We start from the raw sequence: 21,552 nt of genomic DNA on the forward strand, positions 1-21,552 counted from the left end.
CTGATTACCCACATACCATACTTATGTATTTGATGGACCATAGAGTATGCACGTGACTGCAACGGCCAGTTCCGAACCTGGGGGGGAATCATTTGAGGAATTTCGCATGCCTACCATGCTTGGATCTACATTACAATCTCGTAGCCATTGGGACTTGTCCTTGACTTAGCTGACTCGCTTCCTCTCAATGCACCTTGGAAGACGCCTCTTTACTCAGAGAGTCATCCAATGTCCTTGGCGCCATGCCATAGTCGTAGTTTTCACGTCAAATTCTACTTTCCATAGCTATGCATCGACACTCTTTACAGGTTGCCATGGTCTATCCGAAGATAGCATCCTGGGCCAGCAATCACAGATTCTCACACGGGTAGATTATCACTTTCACTCGACTAGCCACGGCTTCCTTATGTAAGAGCCAGTCAATTGTCTATCAATTGTCTATCAACACGTGTTCACTATCTGTACACACCCTTCTTAGACTCTTCCCATGCCATCTTGTCCCGTAATTCCTTTGCCTACAACTTGCTGATGAAGAGCCGGGCGGCGAACAGGCGCACACGGTTGGGCAGAATGTACTTGGAAAAGACGTAGATGAGCGACGGCAGGAGGATAAAGGCCACGGTGGTCTCGTTGACAAAGAAGAAGGGGATGAGCTGAGGCATCGCCGACTTCAACACAGTCTGCCATAGAGTCAGTCAGTCAATCCTTGGGGCTCCGTCAATTACCATGCACCGGGAGCGGGCCATGTCCTCACCATCTGCTGAGGGCCAACCTCGGGTTTCTTGGTCTGGCTCGCCACGAGCGCAGGACGGGCCATGGCCGTGGGGCGGACAGCCGTGGGCGCGCGGAAAGCGGCCCTTGTGAAGGGGCGGAGGAAGCGGGCGTTCATGGTGGGCTATCTGGGATTGTACGTCAGCGCGCTGCTGCGGTCGTCCAATGGCTTGGCTATCGAACTTGTGAGAGTGTAAGGCACGCACTGGACGACTGTTTCGGAGCCCGGAGGAGATGAGCAGTGATGGAGTGGGGTTTGCGTTCGCGGGAGAGTCGGCGGTGCTGGAGCTGTCGTCGGCAAAAGCTCTCACGCTTCCACATCACGTGATTAGAAGTCTTGGCAGATACCCATTTGAGATCCTTTGCCTACTACCTCTACCTATGGCTATCTGAAGTCGTCTCACTGCACCTCCGCACTCCATCTTGACTCAAGACCTGTGTCAGGATGATCATTGAAAATCAATGTACGCATAGTGCAAGACTGATTTCGTCAGCCCCTTCCCTTGAGCCAGCTGCCGACCGTTCTCCTCAAGCTCATGAACAGAGATGGTGAAATTACTAACACAAATCCAAATCATCACGAAACCATAATCCCATCTATGATCCCACATGGCTATCCAGAAAATCGTTGTAATTGGAGTATGCTGTGCATCTTTTGAGCTGGTGCGATCACACTAATACCATTACCGGTACCGGTATACCTAGCACTGGGAGCTCTGCCTCTCCATCATCAACACTTTGCTTCCCTCAAAACCTTCTTCCGAACCTTCCACGTATGGAATAACTGTTTTGACGTTTCTGTCGCAAACTCTATCTCTTCCATTGCATGTACAGTCAACCAACGTGCACCATGTCACGCCAGAGTTTACCCCTTCATCCTTAGTACAGGCCTTCGCAGGCCAGGATCTACCGATCAATACAATGTTCGGTGGAGATATAGATATGCAGATGCATATCATTGATGCGGCCGCCGCTACAGGCGTGACGCGATTCATGCCGCACCAATTTGGCCACAAACACATTGAACAGAGAGATCCAAAAGAGTGTAGCCAAGTACGCAGGACGGTTCAAGGTAATTGAGTGCTTGCAGAACCAAGCCAAGGAGAGAGTCGGCTTCGAGTGAATTGACCTCGCAACCGATTACACACTCGACAACATACTTATCAACGGCAGCCTGGGATTCGATATGGAATGGCACAGCGCTACCTTTCATGGTATCGGCACAGAACCATTTGCGGTATCTAGCTTGCAAAAGAGTGGGACGTGCGGTTGCTTGCATCATCGAGCACTGGGATGAACTCAAAATCACTACCTCTACGCCAGCGGTGCCATTACATCAGCCAACGTGCCGCGAGTGTACAGTTGGGAATTACGATGTGGAAGAGTGCACAAGAAAAGGGGAGGCAAGAACCGCAAAAGGATTTCCTGATTCTGGCATGTTCTTGTTGGATCGTAGTATCCTATACGATGAGCTACTAAACGCTTCGGGTCCATTTATATCAAAAAGCGCCAACAGAGTCCTGGGGTTATCTGCGGAATCAGTGAATGAGATTGTACAGAACGCTTCCCATGATCCAAACCATCATGGGAAGCCGGGCTGTGGTTGTTCAGCATAATCAGTTTGCCTCGAAATGCAAAGTAATCGGTGTGTCTACAATGCACAGACGATTTGCTAATGATGGCTTGGTGTGGGACTACCGAATCTCTTGTTGGAAAGATGAGGATCAACTGCAGTAGTCCTGCATCAGGCCTCAAAATATTGAACCAAAGCCTCACCCACACCGATCGCTTTCAACTGCCTCTCCTATCCTAACCTCTTATCACGTTTGATTTCCATGTTAATGCAGATCATGTTCGCATAGCCATCGATATCTCCACGTCACCCCGGAAATGGCCTTGTGTGAATCTGACGTTGGCTATATCTACTGGCGCGAACGTGATAGATTCCCGTCGTAAAAAACATACCATGCAATGAATAGAGCAGTCACGGCCATATTTGGCTTACTAGACTGAAACATTAAAAGCGGCTAAGCCTTCAGATTCCAGCGACACCCTTTGCTTACCAATCCATACGTATCATACGTACTAGTATTTCGTAACAAACATATGATGTTGCACTGCCACCTATTGCAGCGTCGACCAACACAAGTGACCGCGTAGCCAAGACCATCTCAACCCAAGGTCGGTTTCGCTCTGTATCTAGATCGGTCCGTGGCCATGCCCACGCTGATGCAAATGCTGTTTCAAGGGGTAACAGGCATGTGTTGGCCGTAGATCCTCCAATCCCGAAGCTGAGGGTATGTAACGCGTTCAGCATGTTTGAGCTTTGTCTGATGACTGGAGTCGATTTAAAACAGTAGCTCATTCGGTACAGTAGGTGTGCGGAGGAGCAATCCACGTCGGGCTTTTGAGCACGGTGGGGGGAGGATTCGGTAGATGGGTCTTGTCAACGTCCTGCCCTGTGTAAGAGGGTCGTCTTAGGTCAATCTTGCACAGTAGGTATGTGTATAAGCAAGCCATGGGAAATGAATAGACCGATATAATGAACCGCGAGGCGAGTCTTCGTTGGAGACCAAAAGAAGTCTATAAACATAAAGGGGATCTATCTACGTGCGAGAGCGTGGTGTGGGGGAATCGATCGCTAGTTAACCCAAAACAAGACCTCATGCTGGAAGTCGTAACTTCGTAAGGCTAACCTTTCCTTTGGATATGCAACAAAAGTAAGGCGAAACATGATGGACGATGTGAGGAGAAATGGTTGGAACAAGAAGCCTGGGCCGTGTCTATCCGCTAGTTATTGGAAAACCAAAAAAGAAGAAAAGGATGGACAATAGAGTAATGAATGGAGAAAGAGCAAAGTGACACTAGGCTGCCACACAGAAATTTTCACCTTCCTGAAGTAATTTTTTTTCCAGATAACATTATCCCTATAAGAAGAGAAGGTGTGAGAGCTCTACGCCAACGTTGAGCCGTCTGCATTGCCGCCAATCATAGACGATTCAATTCAAATCATGCTCGCGATTGAATTGAGCGAGGAAGTTGTCGTCCGTATACCGACGAGTTCTGGCTCGCTGACTTGGTGTCCAAGATGCTGTGCATGTTGTTGCGTCCCGGAAAAGCTCGAGAGGCTTTGCAATGGAGTAGTGAACATGCCAACCACTGGCTGATTTATACTCGACGTCTCTAGGCCAGCTTCAGTGAATGAAGATGCAGTCGGTGTGCGCATTGGATGGCTTGTCGGCGTCGCTGAGGCTGAAGTAGGGTAGGACGTGCTACTCGGGTAACCCGAGGAGCTGAGCTGCGTTGGCGCCGAAGTGGTAGAGTTCGGCAAGGGTGAAGAAGTATTTGTAATCGGCATCGGCGTGGAATGTCGGTGTGGCATTGCATCAGTATGCGATTTCTCCTGCTTCATAGGATGAGGCGACGATGTGGTCGAGGCAGACGATGCAGCGCGCACACGTCCAGCTTGGGTTTCACGACGCCGCTTGGGTCCATCTTTCACCTTGGGATGCGTGTGGCACTACATTTGAGGTGTTAGCAAACATTCGGCTTTGTGTCACATACGAAGTGTGTTAAACAGTCGAATCAAAGGCGTGGGATAGGTAGAACGAGCAAGATTGGACCAGGAATGTAAGGGACTGGGCAAAACACCACTTACCTTGTATGCATGCCGGAACCAGGTCGTTCCTTTCTTCTTACTGCTTACAAGCGCAATCCATTCGCCACAGCTGCCACAAAGTCCTTCCCAGACGTCGAGATTGCCTTCGGTACGACGGGTATCTTGTGGACCTTGAAATGCGGCCCCAGTAGCTGCGCTAACACCATGGGTAAACGATTTGTCGTACCAAAAAGCGCTGTTCTTGAGCACAAGCCAGCGACCGGGCTTACAAAGTCCACACCATCCTTCGCGCTTGTTTCCATGGCCACGTACCCATCGGGGTGTGTAGAGGTCGCCCACGAACCGGAGATCTTGTTCATGCGGGACAAGATCTGGATCCGAGGGGTTCATATCCGATTCTGGTGGATTTGAGGCTTCTTCATGCAATGATGAATATAGATCAGGTGGATCGGAGAGATCTGCAAAGTGTGAGGAGCAACCTCCATGACGATCTGCGTTGCTCTGTAGCAGGCGGAAAAGACCTTGAGATGGTACAGGTCGCGGTATTTCCAGTTGAAAAGATGGGTCTTGAGAAGCATAGAGCGATTGATTCCCAGGATGGACATGGTGATTGTGCGAATATAGTACGTTTTGCTGCGCAGGAGTAAAGAAATTGTTGTAAGCGCTTGGCGGATAGGTTGGCATTGAGTGGTGAGGGTTGGAACGCGGACCATACGGTGCATGACGGTCCATCGCTTGCGACATTGGGCGCGAATTCGTTGGAGTAGACGTAGGTGCAGCCCCAGTGGACCATCTCTTGTACCGGCTGCTCCCAAGTGTGTACGGGGATGACCGAACGTTATTATGGGGAGCGGGAGAAGCGCGAGTTCGACTGGAGCCACGAACGACGCCATCGTACTGCGGTCTTCGAGGTGAGGCAAGCGGCGATAGTAGATGACCAGCAGAGGGATCAGAGTGCCGCCATGTTTCGTATTCTGGTGCGTATGAGAATGCTTCCGCTGATCCTATGTCTTCATAGGAAGTAGTTTCTGGCAACACACCACCAGTACTTGACATTGAGAATGAGGACTCAGACATTCGGCGTGTGGAGTTTGGGTTGAATGATTGAATGTTCTCAGATTCGTGTTGTCCCATGCTGGTATACTGTCGTAAGTCGATTATTGGTGCGTTCTCATCTTGGCCCATCAGGCCATGACTAAAGTCCGTAACATCGGCGTCCAGGGAGGGGAATGCTTCCAGCTCTTCACACACCTTCTGACCCCACGGACCTTTGATCGTCAGTTCTGCATCCTTTGGGTATTGGGAGGGATCAGTACTTGTGTCAATGACGCCAGGGAAGTAATCTGTTGTTGCAGGTAACTCGGTGCCACGCATACTGTTGCTATAAGCAGAAGTGCTGATGGCAGGGGACTGAGAGGTGTTGATGTTCGATCTTGCTATATGATCTGTTTCGTCTCTGTTCCTCATATGAGGTCCGCGTGGCATTGCATAGTAATGGTTGTGGGTCTGTGGCACCGCCCACGTGGCCTGTGGTGGCGATGGTCTTGAGATTTGCTGTAGGCCTTGCGGTGGTTGTTGGCCATGTAAAGACTGGGCACCATATGTGTAAATCATCTGATCCCCCGGTGTAGGTGAAGACTGTCCCATGGTATACGGTCTATTATGTGATGGGCGGTATCTATAAGCTCTTATTAGTTTGCGCTAGCAACGCGAGATCCGATCGATCCAGGTAACGTACTGCTGAACCGCATTAAATTCCATCTTTAATCGTTCGTCTTTATACAGAGGCCTTAGCGAAAGTTTTGCAGGCCGCCTGTATGACAGAAGAGTAAGCAACAGAATAGGCCGTCTATGGTTCGCGAAAAGCGGCAAAGTATACCGCTTGACTGGCAACGGCCCGCCACGGGGGTCGCCTGTCAGGCGGAGTAAGGGAGAGGAGGCGCGCACAGCGTACTCACTTTAGTAATGAAAGAAGAGACTCGCAGTCTAAGGAATGTGTCAAGGCGATAACGCTGTACGACTATGGCTGAGCAAGTGTGGCGAAAGGAACCTCGGGACTAGATCAAATGAGTGAACGGAGAACAGAGTTCCCAATGCTGCCAGCGCGGATGGAGCCGGCTCCAAAAAGGAAAGAGATGTGTACACGAAGTAACTGAGCTGGTTCCTAAAGAGTGACGGGGCCAAATGGAATGGAAAATGGTTGGAGGGGTTCGTTAGAGTATATGGCGAAAATACGGAAGTGCGGATTCCGTGGGCAACAGCGAGGAGGAATGATCTTCGCGAGGGTTGACGCAACAGAACTACACGAGGTCAGGTTTGAGAGAAGTGTCGCGACGCGCCTTGGCTGCAGGTGATCTGGAACGGACACATCAGAAGCGTTCGTCCAAAAGAGCGTCTGGCGGGCATCGTGTGGTGGATGGTGGACCCAGCGCAAGGCTGCTGGGGATACACTATGGCGATTAGACATATTCGGCACAATCGCACCACCCAACACACTCTTGCCCTCTCGGGTGACCCGGACGGACAGGTTTACGACAGCCAGCAGGCGTCCCTTGCGGCCAGGGCAGTGGTGTTGCCATGGGTAGAGCAGTGCCAACATCCATTATGAGCTATCTGAGCAGGGAACCGAAGGCCCACGAGATCAGCCGAGCGTGAAATCCAACACTCTTTGCGACCTGGAGTCATGTTTCAGGACTTGATTGGGACGCTGAGCGTTGTTTCTGGAAGCATGGGGCTCTTGCGAGAGAGGGTGGGTGTGCATACCTCCTACTCCCATGTATAGTACCGGTATGTGACTCGTGATTGTATCAGGTTGCAGTAGCCCGACTTTGCAAACCGCATGCCCGGTCAATTCGATAACAGGACTGGCTACATTCGAAGTAGTGGGCAATCCAGTGTAGCGGGCTGATTGGGGATGGTTGTCTCCAGTACCGGTACGTGGTTTCAAAGACTCAGATGGGATGAGTAAGCCGTCGCTTCGTACCGTAACGTTACCCCTATGGTAGGTAGGTACCGTACATAGTGGCCAGACCCACACTTTCGACTACGCGACGCAACAAAGCCGAAACACACCTCAAACAACCTGGAGCTGAAGGAGAACGCCAGTCCACACCCATCTTGCAACTCTCCCGCACCATTGCTGATTTTTTTTTCGAATGCTGGCCAGATGATTCGCAGCCATGTACCGACCGGTAGGATCGACTCCTCACACAACGGAATTCGGCTTCGATTGTTCAGCTGTACCGGTATGGGTCCTTGACCTATACCCGTACCCGTACCGTCCTCCTTTCCAACTATGCCTTGCCGTCCAGCTGGCCGCCGAACAGAGGCGCAGATAGGTATAGTAGTCTGGCTCTGGCTTTACTATGCTATGCTACACCCAATATTGCTTTCGGATCTCGGTCGCATGGCCCGTATCTTTGACCGATTTCTTGCGACTTTTGGGTACGGGGTGCATTCCTATCGAGTCAGTTTGACATCTGACAGTTGCGTCGGTTGTCGCGAAAGGAGCACGAGTTGTACGCTCATTGCCTAGTGCGGCATCGTACGCCGACATGTCACGACGTTCTTAGCGTTACCCTTTGCCTGTTCCTGGAAACGCTTGCTATTACGAGTCGCACACTCGTTCCTTACAATCCTACCGACTTCAACACAATCCTACGACTTGACTTCAAGTAGTATGCCGCCGCCTTGTACCACCAACAAGGGTGTGTATTTGTCAAACGCCTGCACCTCCTACCGGGTATCATCTTCTCCTGAGATGGACGCCACACCGGCAGAAGGCTCGAATCCGCAGCTTGAAAACATCAATGGTGAGTGGGAGTGAAAGGTAAATCTTGTTCAGCCACTGTCATGCCTCAGCTTCAGTCTTACGGCCCTTCAGAAAACGATTCCTTCAGCTAAGACGGATTTCACAACCGCCAGAGTCGGTGCCCGGAGATCTTGCCTAGAAAGAAACACAGAAGGGTCCCGAATTCAGACATTCTTTGGCCCGATATGTTGCTGGGCCTTTTTCAATCCTCCCTTGCCTGTCACCGTATGCGAGCATTTCTCGGATAGGACTAGGGGTCAGCTTCCCCACATCAAAGGTTGCGCGTGCCCAACGTATAATTACAGGAGTTTGTCGCATTGTCCATCTCCACGTGTTCTGTCGCACGGAAACGTCCTCCACAATCCACACCGACTGCAGGAGGGTTCCAAATCGGCTAGAAAGATCCGGATCAAATGTCTGAGAGAATGAATGCCTCAGCTCATTTGCACGCCAAAGATAGCATCATGAAGCACAAATCCATTTTGTCCAATTGATACTCAGGAACGCGACTGCTGACAGTCAGATCATTGGTACGTTGACAATCCACAGACTTGATACGCCAATTGTGCGCAACTGCCAATAGTTAGAGATACCTAGACTGCTTTGACCGACCCTCACTTCGCAATACTAGCCTGGCGACTGGATCAGCGGCTGATCTTTTCTCACACTGCGAAGTAGCATGGCCAACACATGGTGATTATTGACAGGGAAAAGGCACCGCATTGCGCTTGCCAACAGGATGCTGGCCGAAACTCATCGTTTAGGACAATGGTTTACAGATCTTCGTGTCTTCCGTACATCTGTACCGTCAATAACCGAGACCGTCTTATCAACAATGGTGACCAGTTTTACTCACTTCTAATACGGGTCCGTGAAAGTATCACAAGAGCAAACAAACCCCACACGCGTACAACTTGAGCGTGTACTACGTCGGACAGATCTCAAGCAGGTATATCGGATCCGCTATGCTCCAGGGCCGATATTTTAAGCTTGGGAAGACATTCGATCGGTGTAGATCTAGATTTTCATGTGCTACCATGTGCATGCCAGCTTGCCATTCAGCTTGTCAAGTTGTATCTGGAGATCGACCGACAGCAACGGCTACAACAAGATGATTACCAATAGAATATCCAAGGGATATGCATATTATTGAACATGCTTGGTTGCTAAAGAGCTGCCTAAGCTGCTTCTCTGTACGACATCGACAGCCCACCATGTTGAGTAGGATGTTGGACTAAATGGACGAACGGGTGTACTGTCAAGACTATTATTATCCTAGCTATGCATGCCGTCTATTGAACTCTCTCTCTCTCTCTCTATCTAGTACGACAAAGCTTCAAAACATTGCCTCGTCTTCCATCCTTTTACAATCTCCCGATCTTGACATCACAATTCCCACTAACCGTATCAAAATGCAAGCTACTCCCACCATCTCCTTTTATCGCCTCCACATGATTTTTCCCCGGCTCGTCATTCTCACCGACCAATTGCAGCTCTTTGCCTTGAAGATGCAGTGCGCCACTCAATGACGTACCGTCGACCACGCCTGTCCACTCTTCAGGATATGTCACATCCAACCTTCCAGACGTACTCTTATGTGTGCTAATCAGCCCTGACAGTGGTACCTTCTTCGCCCTGTATGGCGAGCGCACGGTAAGCGTAGTTTGTCCGGAATGTGTTTCTGTGTAAATCTCTGATTGGTGGTCACCAGAATGGAAGGGGAGGAGATCAGCAGCCACAAGTCCAGCCACCGAATTGATTTCCGTGCGCGAGCCGTGGATAAAGGTGCCGTCTACGGAGCCCACGGTGGTGTTGATGTAGGTCTGGTAGTCGCGCTCGGGAATGTGCTTGCGGATGAAGTCTGTGCGGATGGAGCCGGAGAGCGAGCTGACTATGAAGGTCGCGGGGTTGGGGCTCTTGCTTGTGGTCGCCTGGGGTTCAATATCGATGTTTACGGAGCCGCTCCTGGTTTCTACCAGAATGCGGTCGTGAAGTAGGTACTTTCCAGTGATTGAGCCTGAAATCGTTTTGAGGTGTAGTGTTGTCGAATTGAAAGCTACTGCATCGAGGGTTCCTGTCGTGAGTGAAATGGATGCTGATTTGGTAACCGTCAAGTTGACCCCGTTGTGAACTTGCATGCCCATGTGGGTAGATGCGACGGTGAACATGTCTAGCGACGCTCCTGGCGCCACATATAGCGTCACAGCCATGCCCAGACAGGCAGAGCCAGATCTCACGCCATCGAAGCCGTCGGGAAAGGAAGGATCCCCGATTGTGAGCCCTGTTGGCGTGGTCGTGTGGCGGATACGTTCGGCGTTGACAGATGGGGATACGGCGTACGACAGTCGCATCTGTATAGTAGCTGGAGATTGACCGACCGGGGCAGGCGCAACGTGTATCCAGCCTGAAACACGTCGGTAGTGGCCATCTAGTTGATGTATCGCCTCTTGAATGACGAGTTCTTTCGCTAACCCAAAGTCGTGTTCTTCCGTCTTGACAATGTAGTCCTTTCCGCACTTGGATGGCCATCGGATCGGAAAGATGACCTTCGACTCAGTGGGTGGCGCAGGCTGTACAGATGTAGTAGTAGGCGCTGGCCAAGGGATTGCAATGAGATCAGGTCGGTCGGAATCATCGTCATTATTGCTAATGTAACCATCGACATGAGATGTGTCCTCGGTTACCGACTGTGCTGAAGATGATGTGCCAACTACGGCAGCCTTTACGATCGTTACTAGGGGACTAACTTTCATGTTCGTACTTGGCGCACCTGCTTGTCTTTTCGAGTAGACCCTGCTGTTAATATGGCAGCTAAGATGGCCACCACTATTATGGAAATCACCAAGCTAGCCACCATCTTTGACCATTTATTCTTGAGCCACTGTTGACAAAAACTCCTTCTGTACTGCTCTTCCTTGAAGGTGGCATCTCGCGCCTGTCGCCCATCAAATGACAGTAATCTTGCACCCTCCTCACCGCTTAGTCTAGCGTTGTATAGGCCGGGTGTAGTCGCTTCTAAATAAGTAGGTGGTGGCGGAGCATCCTGGCCAACAAAGGTCTCGAGAAGCGGCGTCTCCGAATCGTTGTTGTACGGTGATGAGACGTGTGATGGCGTAACGATTATCTGGGGGCGCGATGATCGCGTATTTGCGTTTGCGGTGTCAATATACATGATATTTTCTCAAGCACGTTGACGGAAAGAAGGAAATGACTCCTGATGATGAGTGAGATGCACGTAGGGGGAGCAAGGTTGGAATCCGAGATGCAAACGAGGGTGCAATGTTGAGGTTGGAAAAAATGGCCAGGCAGCTATGTCTAAGTAAGTATGCAAGCTCAGGCAAAAGAAGCTTGAAATATAGCTTGAGGCTAGCCAAGGGCACCATTTGCTACAGAATTGTTTCGGTGTTGGAAACGCGATAAGTTTTACCACATCTTGGCATGGATGGTGGAGGTGAGGATCAACGTGATCATCTTCATGCTAGAAGCGAGGAGATTGTTTGCTCACACCTATCTGGTTGTATAGGAACATTACCAAGTTGGACACCAGAATTCGCTTTGGCTGATAAGACTTAGGTTGATGAATGAGCAAAACGCGCATAGAGGTGCAAGTGATGAGCGGTTCGCGAACTAGGATTGTTTGACGTGCGAGATGTAAGATGATACCGACGCTAGTCTTGATGGATCAACAGCAACAGCATCAACTAGCCCATCTCGGCATAGAACGAAGATATGTGCAGATGTATAGGCATTTCCACCTGTGTTTGACAATTCCTCGCCTCGCATCGTTTTAGGGAGTATTTGACCCGGGTCTAGAGAAGAATGCTCAGCTTCTCACGCACAATCATTCCAACCAATGAGCACAATTTGCACCGAGCATAAAAATCCATAGTGTGGGTAGCACGTGCAACGCATCATCTCGATGTGAGCACGGTGCCGGGCTCAACGAGCTGTAGAAAATGGAAAAAGGACGCAAAGATACCACGAGCGGAGGAGAAAAAAAAAGAAGGCGACAGCTTATAAAAAAAAGGAGACAAATGCATGCTGATGAAAGTCCAGAGACAAGATGGAGGGATGCATTGGGAATGGGAATGCAGGTGTGCGAATGGTACGACCTGAGATTAGAAGCATGACAGTCAAGCGGAGTGGATGAGATGATAACGATGATAATAATGATGACAAGATAGCGGTGATGCGATATATTCGAGCGTCTACCGAAGAAAACTATTTTTTGACTTTGACTTTGATGAGGTATAAAGGAGTGAGTGGGGGGAGCGAACGACTTTCTCGGATAGATCTTGAGAAGAAAAGAAAACAGAAAAGGGGTGTCTTATCCAACCAAATAGTAATAACATCATGATCTTCCAGCCTCGTCGTGTCGCATTAAGATCGTAAATCTGATCGTGAAAAGCTAGTAGAAAGATGCACAGCTTTACTGCTGCGCCTGCCTGACGAGCCAGCTTCGAAAAGCTTTGGCCTTACTCCCATTGCCAGTGCTGGCCTTGGTGTCCAGATGGCTCGCGGCGGAAAAGGCCTCCATGACGCTGATGGCCGAGGCCTCTTCGTCCTCGTTGAAAGGGATCAGATCTAAGAATTGTCTCAGTACGATGGAACCGAGCTTGGCATGGGCTTGCTCGACATAGTCGACATTGACCGTGTCCGATGTGGTGCGGGCGACCAATCCCCAGCCACTAGGCTCCATTGATGCTTGTCTGGCCAGCAGACGCTCGCTGGATGCCAGGAGAAGAAAGGCCCTCACGACGGCTGCCTTTGTGGTGGTGTGGGCTGGGGTGACATCCAGGACTTCGAGGAAATCGTCGAGCGATGCTGTTCCGATGAACGTGTGACGGTGCTTGTACTCCAACTCGCGCTCTTGTTGTATCAGGGCAGCGGTGGTCTTGCCAGATGAGGAGGTTGTGGGACGGGATGGCGGGACGTATTGGGGTGGCGGGCTGAGTTGTTTGGGCTCATCGAGTGCGTTCAAGGCAGACTTGATGGGCAGTCCTAGCGAGATCCTGCGCTGGTGGCCGGTCGAGGGGCGCTGAGGCGTCTTGGTTGGGTCGGCTTGCAGCTGGAGGAGTCCGTCATTGGTCTTTGCGCGTGAGGGGAGTATTCTCGATAGTCTCTGTGCGCCGCTGAGGGTCGAGGCAATGGAGGGTGATGGTGGAAGGGAGGAAGGCGTGCGTTGATGGCGGATGCGACGGGTTTGGGGTAGAATGGAATCTTCGCGGTCTCCTTTAAATGAGGGTGATTTCTCTAGGCCGGGGGAATGGAAGTAGTCGTCCGAGGACTCGTCTTCTTTGATCTGGTCTAGCGAGTAGGATGGAGGTTCTTCAAACAAGGTGCTGTCCGAGGACGGGGAGAGGCGATCCAAGGGATCCTCGGGCTTTGGGCGCGGGCGGCTGAACTTGAGGCTGTTGCCGTCTGATGAAGGCACCACCCAATGCTGAATGCCTGGCGGGCTGGCGACATCTGGCTTGACTCGTCGTTCCCAAACAATCTCGGTGTCGCTCGAGGCCGTGGAGAATCGCCTCGTGGGAGAGCCTGGGGCCTGTTGGGTGTTGTACCCCGCATCTCTGAGTGCAGAAATGATGGCGCTGTCGCCTCGGTCGAGGTATAGCAGTCCCGTTCTCCACATGATTGTTTGTTGCCGATGCGTGGTGTTTGCCGCCGCGATGCCCGTGTCCTCACATGCGATGCAATTCACTTGTTTTGTTTTGTCGGAAGGCAGAGGCGCCGCCCAGTGCCGACGACCGAGCTTTTAGTAGCTGTCTGTCATGTTGGCGAAGCGTAATGGCCGCTAAGCTGCTTTGGGCACCCGCCTCACCGCTACTTTCCCAAGCCCTTGCCACGCCTTGTCCACCCGCGTCCGGAAAAAAGTCTGCTGGTGCCCTCTTTGCATAGTACAAATACAACAGCTAACGAACACGCGCGGGCTACCCGCTGCCATCGGCCCCCCTGCGCCAGATTTCTGCACGAAAGACGGGGGCGCGCCTTGGTCGTTACCATGGGCGTCTGTGCCTGTTTGGGTAGGGTATACTACAACGTCATCGCTTGGACATGGCAGCTTGACTCTCTTTGGGGGAGAGAGATGGGCATATACACACACAGAAAAGAGAGGGCCAAGGGGAAAGAGAGAGCCCAGCAGTCATCAGATGGGCATCCCACGCGGCCTGGCGTGGCTTGGGCGTGTTGGGATGGGCTTGCTCAGGTGCGGGTGACATCGGCTAGATTGGATACCGAAGGAGAAGTACAGTACATGCACACATACACAAAGAGAGGGGAGAGGGAGAGAGAGAAGGCGACGATCAAAGATGGAGATAGATGGAGGCCCAATTTTGCTGCTATTTTCGGGTGCTCGATATACCTACTATGTATAACTATAGCTCTGTACTGTACCTAGGTATGTTGTACCTAGCTCCCTCTTCCGAGATGAAACACGCGAGCGCGCGGCCTGGAAAACATCTGTACGACACAGGCCATTGCCATGCTCCTCTTCTCGATTGGGTCTCGGCTTCCCGTCGCATCTACTACTAGGCAGGATGGAGATGTGGATGTGGTGTAGGTACTCTGATAGGTACTTGTCCTTGAACAACAGAGTACTAAGATAGGCATGCAGAGCAGATCTTGCGTCTGGTTGTTTGATCATCGTCACACACACACACATACTCTACTTGTGTACTCTTACAGATGAATGACTCCCTCCTTGGGTGGTTGTGAGAGCCGAGCAAGACCCCCACCTTTCCGTTTTTTCTTCCTGGAACCCCCTCGACCCTCGACCCCTCGACCTCTCCAGTCTCCAAACCCCTCACCCCCCACCCCCTCCATCCTCACAAACCCCCCTTTATACACCAAACACCCACACACATACTCACCCACTCACACCTGGCCGGCAGCCACTGTACTGCGGTCAGTCACACGATGCGTTCGGATGCGCAGTGTGGGGGTGAGCCAGCACATCATGTGCAGGCGGTGAGTTTGGCCTTTCGCTTCGTCTCGTCTCCTCTCGTCCAAAGAAGCCATGGAAGGCACCAGAAGCCATCACACGGCCGCGCTTGACTGACGAGGACGAGGACGATGATGATGATGATGATGATGATGATGACGACTGCACTCGGTGCACTGGCAAGATTGTATCGCCTATTGCATCCAGTACACAGTTTTCGAGTTTTTGGTTGAGATGGGCCTCTTTCTCCGAGGTCCATGTGTATTCGTCATGTTCGCTCCTCTTTTGGCCTTGGCAACACTTCTTTGCACGCCGTCAGGAGACAATCCAGATGTCCGCAAGCTGCATCACGAGACTGGTGGCAAGTCATCGTGCGAGCCAGCCAAAGGGAAGTTGCTGTGTATAGAGTATACCGGGTCCACTGTCTTTTGAAGATGTGTTGTGAGCTCTGGTGATCTCTGGTGGCCTTCTGCAGCGAATGGTCACACATACAAGTACGGTAGGGTCGTGCCATACCCGCATCATCCGCTCATGACGGGTCCGTACCTTTCCAACGTAGCCTCCAACCAACCCCGCACCACAGTCCCACAGCAAATCTCGGCCTGCTCCTGCGTGCGTGTGCAAGCATTCCAGGCTTGCATGCAACTCTCAACAGTCGGCTCGTATGTATTGACTTTACATTACCTCGCAAGTACACAAGTACACTGCCCTCTATAGGACCCCTACTGCACAGTAGACATCTACTATAGGCCTATTGTGATACCTTCCGGTACCGTGATTAGCACCCAGATCCGAGTCCTAGCGTCTTCCAGTTTGGTTGACAGCGGTCCGCAAGCACCTGCGCCAGTGATGCAAAATAGGTGCTCTACCCCTCCCTCCCTCCCTGCACGCCTCTGCTGTGCTCCGAGAGTCTGCTCAAAGCGAGCATCAAGTCCACAATTCGCTACCACTCCGGTCGAATCGCCGCTTGCCGCGTACTCATGCAGCATAATGAACCCCCGTGCCCGTCGCCTGTCAGAGGTTGTACCTTTGGCCGGCCTGAGAAGCGCTGCAAGCTAAAAAGGCCACTTTGTCGTGGTCTCTCAGCTAGCGACGTGCACAGGCGACCTGCTCTTTAGCACGCGTGACGTGTTGTTTACCATCTCGAGCCGACGACAGCAATAACAACAACAATAGGAAGAAGAACGTTCGCTTCTGTCTCGCGCTGACACTGTGCATGTATCCATATCCAGCACCATCTAGCGAAAAAAAAAAAAGAGACATGGGCAGTCGAGTGCAATTCGCTTGCGTGTTAGGTAAACTGGTTGGTAGAGCGAAAGTGAGGTTGACGGGCTTTAGGTGGCGTTGTGCAGGGTGACGGTGCAGAACGGCCCGTAGCCGCTCGGCCAATCAGCCAGGCTTGGCGTAAACAAAGCTCAAATGGCTGAAGAACGGGGGGGGGGGGGACGCAGGAAGGTTGTTGTCGTCTCTGCAGCAAGCAAATATCCATGCTTCATGGCCTCGTCAGCTTCTCCTAGTTCTTTGTGCCCAGGTACCTAGTAAACGTAAACCTCTTGAGGCCAATTGCTCTTGCTCGAACCAGAGGGGATCGAGGGGCAGCTACTGGTAATTGTCGTGGTCCCCTACCCCATCCCGCTCCGTGCTTCTTTCACCCAGACCCACCTCCGCCAATGTATCCTTCCTCCGTCTTGTTCTGTCTGACCGCCGAGCACCGCCGAACCAGGTGATCACCTCGTCCTCCATCTGTCCCTCATCTCGCACAGAGCTTTCCACTCTATCAAAACTCGCCTGTACGGGCAGCACACTCTACCATGGACGGCCCACCGCCTCCACCACCTCCCCATGGTGCCAATCCCAAGACGACAGGAGGCAGCCATGCCCCTCCACCAAATAGCGGTGGCGGTCTGCCTCCGGGCAACTATGACATCTTCATCATACCGCCACACTCTGCCGGTGGCGGCTTCATCTACTTGCCCAGCTTGGGAGTCCAGCGAAACAGCTTCATGGCAGGAGTGGGAAGCACCATAGCTTGTATCGCCATCTGGAAGATCATCGAACCTCAGGCCAAACAGTACTTCCTTCTCGTCAGCCAGGGCGTCCAGCTAGGTGGAAACGGCGTCATCCTGCTCGTCGTGCTGGTTGGACTTATTGGATGGATCTTTGGACAGACAATGGGAGGTGGACGTTCCAGTGCTAGTGCTAGTGGAAATACCTTTGGAGGTGGCTTTGGCAGTGGTCCCCAAGGAGGAGGAGCTGGAGCGGGTACCAGCACACCAGGGGGTGGAGCCAACTATCAGCGGTCGGCTCCGCCTCCACCGAATGGGGGTTTTTCAGGCGCGGGTTCACCCCCACCTCACGGTGGATGGGGCGGTTACCGGCAATATGGTGCCTCCTCACCTCCACCTCAAGAAGACGACGACGACGCTGCATGGGACGATGAAGCAGAAGAGGCAGCCGAGGCAGAGAGGAAACAAGCCGAAGAAAAAAAGAAGCGAGCAGAGGAAATGAAGAAGCGGGAAGAGGAAGAGAAGAAGCGAACAGAGGAGAAAAAGAGAAGAGAGGAGGAGGAGGAGCGCAAGCGAGCTGAAGAGGCCAAGCGAAAACAAGAAGAGGAACTACGGAGGAAGCAAGAGGACGACCTGCGACGACAACACGAGGAAGAGCTCAAGAAAAGGCACGAGGAGCAGCTACGAAAGAAAGAGGAAGAGCTCAGAAAGAAACACGAGGAAGAGCTCAAGAGGAAGGAAGAGGAAATCCGAAGACGACAGGAAGAAGAATTGAAGAAAAGGGAAGACGAGATTAGGAGAAAACAAGAAGAAGAGTTTAGGAGAAAGCAGGAAGAGGAGCTCAAGCGAAAGCAGGAAGAGGAGCTCAAGAAAAAACAAGAAGAGGAGCTTAGGATCAAACAAGAAGAGGAGCTCAGGATCAAACAAGAAGAGGAGCTCAGGATCAAACAAGAAGAGGAGCTCAGGAGAAAACAAGAAGACGATGCACGGCGTGCGGAAGAAGAGAAGAAACGACAAGAGGAAGCTGAACGTCAACAACGTGAAGAAGACGAGCGCAAACGGGCGGAGGAGCAAAGACAGCAGGCGGAGGAAGAGAAGAGACGAGCTGAGGAGCTACGGAAACAGGCCGAAGAGGAGAAGAAGCGGAGAGACGAAGAGGAACGCAAAAGGGCATGGGAGCAGCTCAAGCGTGCTGAAGAGGCACGGAAGAAGAAGGAGGCTGAAGAAAGGGCTCGGGAAGAAGCAGCCAAGCAAGCTCGCGCCAAAGCCGAGAAGGAGAAGTGGGAGAAGGCGCGACAACGAGAGCGGGAGCAGCGCGAACGAGAAGCTCGAGAACGTCTTGCTAAAGAGAAAGCTCGCAAGCAACAAGAACTCCGGGAGAAGGAAGAGGCTGAACGTGAAGCCCGGGAGGCTGAGGCACGTGCCAAGATTGAGAAGGAGATTCGTGAGAAGCTCGAGGCAGAACAGCGAGCAAAGGCTGCAGAAGAAGCTGCACGAAGAGCCGCAGAGGAGAAGCTTGCTGCAGAAGCAGCTGCAGCAAAAGCCAAAGCCGAAGCCGAAGCCGCCGCTGCCAAGGCAAAGGCTGATGCAGAGCGTGCTGAACGACTCAAGGCCGCTCGGGAGCGTGCTCAGAAGGATCGCGAAGCCCGTCTCAAGAGTGAGGCTGAGAAGGATCGCGAAGCCCGTCTCAAGAGCGAGGCTGAGAAGATCAAAGCAGAGGCTGCGGCGGCTGCCGCCGCTGCTGCTGCTGCCGCAGTCCCTGAAGTCACAGCCCGACGATCAACCACCTATGGCGGTCTTGGGGGAGGAGAGCGACTCGATCCCTATGCTGGCGTCAGACAGCCTTCTGTCGCGCCTTCTGTGACCGCCTCTGTCACCTCGACGCATTCAAATCCGATCAAGGCCACAGTACAACCCAAGAAGAACTATGAACGGCCTTCGGCAAAGTCGTACTTGGGCACTGAAGATGCAGGTAGTTTCCGACCACATACGAGCACTCCCCGACCTGGCCCTGCAAGATCAACCGTCTCATCCCAATACTCGGAATCCTCTTACGCACCCTCCCAGTCGACAACCCGTACAACACCCCCAGCATCACAGCGAGGGCCATATGCCACAACAGATCCCAACAAGATTGTCATCAAGGCAGTATATCTCTTCAACGATCTCTTCCCCAAACCTGTGGCGCAGCTGGTGTCCAACGTTGGCAAGGTGACGGATGGCTTGATACTTAAGATTCAGTCCGAAGGCTTGTTCATCGATGACGATGTTCGGAGTATCCCTCAACGCGAGTGGGACGTCAAGGCTTGGACATTGAAAATGATCGAGGTAAGCATGACTCCATCCACGCATTTCGTACGTTTACTGACATGGACACCAGACTGGTCAGCAACCGGCAAAACACATTCACATCCTGCGGGCCTCCGTTCGCGACCCCGACGGCAAGAAGTACGTCTTCCTTATCGACGAGTCTGAAAGTTGGAAACTGGCCATCGGTCTGCAACGCCTACGAAAGGGCAGTCAAGTCCGAAGTTTGCAGAGCAGCCAGATGGCGCCGAATGAGGTGGCTAGAGTGCTCAACGCTGTTCCAGCAATTATTGTATAGACTTTCCCACAAGTTTGTTTGGGCATAGGTGTTGTAAGAGGACACAGACAGACAAGTATTGTTGATGAGACTGCGGGAGGCATTCCGTACACTCGGCATCTGGACATTCCTTGTGCGACATCATGTCACGCAAAGCATTCATAAAAAAAGCGAAACATTTATCCGAAACAGATACCCTCGTTATTAGACAACACAATATTGCGGCATCAGCGGCGGAGTTTAATAATATCGTTTCTTTGGTTAGAATGATCTGTGCTATGTGGTGTAGATGTATATGTCGTCTTGGTGTTGGTAGAAGGCATGTGAGGGGAAGGGGAATGGAAACCACAGCTCATTGTCATTATTACTCTAAATCATCAAGACCATGTGAAGGAATATAATTTCTGACTCTGTAGCTCAATTACCACTGACATCGTTTGACAGGACGTATTCGCGAAAATAAATCAGCGAGAGAATAGTACGACGTGTACGGATCATGCAATCACTCAGCGCACATTACCATGTCTCACACAACCCCCCTGTTAAACCAGCTCGACTTCCACGCTCTCCTCCCCACTCTAAGCTACTTGAATCCCATTCTCGCCTCCCACAGACGTGCTTCCATCCGTCCCCTTTGTGATGCCCAGATTGCCTCCAAGATTCTGAGCATTACCAGACTCATCCAACGTGATACCTGCTTGCTCAGAGAAGCGTTCAGACTCTTCCATTGCCAGCGCACCTTCTGAATTTTCTTCGGCCTGTTGGGCTTCTTGCTGTGCTTCGGCTTTTGCGGCTTCGCCTTCTGCACGACTCGGCTGGGTTTCTGTGCCAGCTCTGGCGGGGGCTTCAGGTTCAACAGCGGAAGACTGACGGTCCGCCGGCTTTTCACCTTCTTTCTCTGAAGCTAAAGAGCTTGGGGGACTTTCCGTTTCAGGAGCTGCGGTCTGTCCCTCGGTTATTACTGTGCCATTGCGGGCTTCTTGCTCGCCTTGTCGCTGTTGGTCACTGTTATCCTGCTCTTCATTGCCCTGCTCTTGACCACCACCACCACCAAGCTGGATTCCATTGCCTGTGATACCACCGCCTGATCCACCGAGGGTCACACCGCCAATCTTGAGACCGCCTCCACCGTTGCGCTCCTGTTGTTGCTCTTCCTGGGCTTCGCGGCGTTGCGTTGTGCCGGTGACCAGACTCTCGATGCTTGAAAAACCTGCATTTCGCCGAATGGGGTTTGCGCTATAGGAGCGGTGGGCTAGGGATCTCTGTTTTGCCTTTGAGTACTCACACTCTGTGGTTGGCAACGAAATGAAAATACATGGGGACTTACCATCCAAAGAGTACGGGGAGGCACTGCAAAGGCCTGAGCGCTAGATAGACTCATGAGGAGGGCAATGAACTCCACGGGGAGCTTCATTGTCACCGAATTCAAAGTGAATTTATGTATCAGAGAATTATGTATATTATGAACCAAACTGTCCGGCAGTGATATGAACAAAACGAGCAAAGACCAGAAACGAAGTATGGCAAACTTTCAAGCGAAATGCTCCCGGTATATCAGTTTTCTAAACCTTCTCCAAGCATATTTCACTTGGTTACCGTCTGGTGACATATGCTTTCCCTACCTGGCACTTGGCATGAACAGGTCCACATTTTGCAACGTTTGCAGAACAGGTATCAAACCGCCTGGAGATCTCGAGTGGTCGATTTAGAGTATCAAACACCAGATCGTGACAGGCTTGGCTACTTTCAACTTGGTGGAGCTGTTTGTGTTGCAGATCGGTCGCAGACCCCGTTCATACGAATAATGTTTCATTTCAT

At 51.8% G+C, this 21,552-nt stretch overlaps 8 protein-coding genes across 8 annotated transcripts; 3 read left to right on the forward strand and 5 right to left on the reverse strand.

The window, feature by feature from the left end:
- Window positions 1-158: 158 nt before the first annotated feature.
- On the reverse strand, window positions 159-1,060 carry IAQ61_011019 (uncharacterized protein). The gene is made up of 3 exons (XM_066099016.1): window positions 955-1,060; window positions 755-899; window positions 159-680 (listed from the first exon to the last, which is right to left on the reverse strand). Exons 2-3 carry the CDS (start codon window positions 887-889, stop codon window positions 516-518), a joined length of 300 nt encoding a protein of 99 aa, XP_065951174.1. The 5' UTR covers window positions 890-899; window positions 955-1,060; the 3' UTR covers window positions 159-515.
- A 632-nt stretch (window positions 1,061-1,692) lies between these two features.
- On the forward strand, window positions 1,693-2,387 carry IAQ61_011020 (uncharacterized protein; the record flags this gene model as incomplete). The annotated part of the gene is made up of 2 exons (XM_066099017.1): window positions 1,693-1,843; window positions 1,945-2,387. 2 exons carry the CDS (start codon window positions 1,693-1,695, stop codon window positions 2,385-2,387), a joined length of 594 nt encoding a protein of 197 aa, XP_065951175.1.
- Window positions 2,388-3,775: 1,388 nt separating this feature from the next.
- Window positions 3,776-7,166, reverse strand: IAQ61_011021 (uncharacterized protein; the record flags this gene model as incomplete). The annotated part of the gene is made up of 7 exons (XM_066099018.1): window positions 3,776-4,291; window positions 4,430-5,658; window positions 5,707-6,068; window positions 6,129-6,203; window positions 6,349-6,376; window positions 6,988-7,065; window positions 7,154-7,166. 7 exons carry the CDS (start codon window positions 7,164-7,166, stop codon window positions 3,776-3,778), a joined length of 2,301 nt encoding a protein of 766 aa, XP_065951176.1.
- A 2,285-nt stretch (window positions 7,167-9,451) lies between these two features.
- On the reverse strand, window positions 9,452-11,373 carry IAQ61_011022 (uncharacterized protein; the record flags this gene model as incomplete). Its single annotated transcript, XM_066099019.1, has 2 exons — window positions 9,452-10,921; window positions 10,972-11,373. The coding sequence occupies 2 exons, from the start codon at window positions 11,371-11,373 to the stop codon at window positions 9,566-9,568; spliced, it is 1,758 nt and encodes a 585-aa protein (XP_065951177.1). The 3' UTR covers window positions 9,452-9,565.
- A 1,257-nt stretch (window positions 11,374-12,630) lies between these two features.
- IAQ61_011023 (uncharacterized protein) lies at window positions 12,631-13,836 on the reverse strand (the record flags this gene model as incomplete). The annotated part of the gene is made up of 1 exon (XM_003835044.2): window positions 12,631-13,836. One exon carries the CDS (start codon window positions 13,834-13,836, stop codon window positions 12,631-12,633), a length of 1,206 nt encoding a protein of 401 aa, XP_003835092.2.
- A 1,333-nt stretch (window positions 13,837-15,169) lies between these two features.
- On the forward strand, window positions 15,170-16,203 carry IAQ61_011024 (uncharacterized protein; the record flags this gene model as incomplete). The annotated part of the gene is given in 3 exon segments (XM_066099020.1): window positions 15,170-15,477; window positions 15,579-15,843; window positions 15,862-16,203. Coding segments are annotated over 3 exon segments (915 nt in total), but the record flags the coding sequence as incomplete, so codon positions are not given.
- Window positions 16,204-16,585: 382 nt separating this feature from the next.
- On the forward strand, window positions 16,586-20,093 carry IAQ61_011025 (uncharacterized protein). The gene is made up of 2 exons (XM_003835046.2): window positions 16,586-19,478; window positions 19,531-20,093. The coding sequence occupies exons 1-2, from the start codon at window positions 16,956-16,958 to the stop codon at window positions 19,753-19,755; spliced, it is 2,748 nt and encodes a 915-aa protein (XP_003835094.2). The 5' UTR covers window positions 16,586-16,955; the 3' UTR covers window positions 19,756-20,093.
- A 219-nt stretch (window positions 20,094-20,312) lies between these two features.
- IAQ61_011026 (uncharacterized protein) lies at window positions 20,313-21,384 on the reverse strand (the record flags this gene model as incomplete). The annotated part of the gene is made up of 2 exons (XM_066099021.1): window positions 20,313-21,101; window positions 21,331-21,384. The coding sequence occupies 2 exons, from the start codon at window positions 21,382-21,384 to the stop codon at window positions 20,313-20,315; spliced, it is 843 nt and encodes a 280-aa protein (XP_065951179.1).
- Between the last annotated feature and the right edge of the window lie 168 nt (window positions 21,385-21,552).

This window comes from Plenodomus lingam (genome assembly GCF_022343315.1).
Source record: "Plenodomus lingam strain CAN1 chromosome Unknown contig_9, whole genome shotgun sequence".
Classification (NCBI taxonomy): Eukaryota; Fungi; Ascomycota; class Dothideomycetes; order Pleosporales; family Leptosphaeriaceae; genus Plenodomus; species Plenodomus lingam.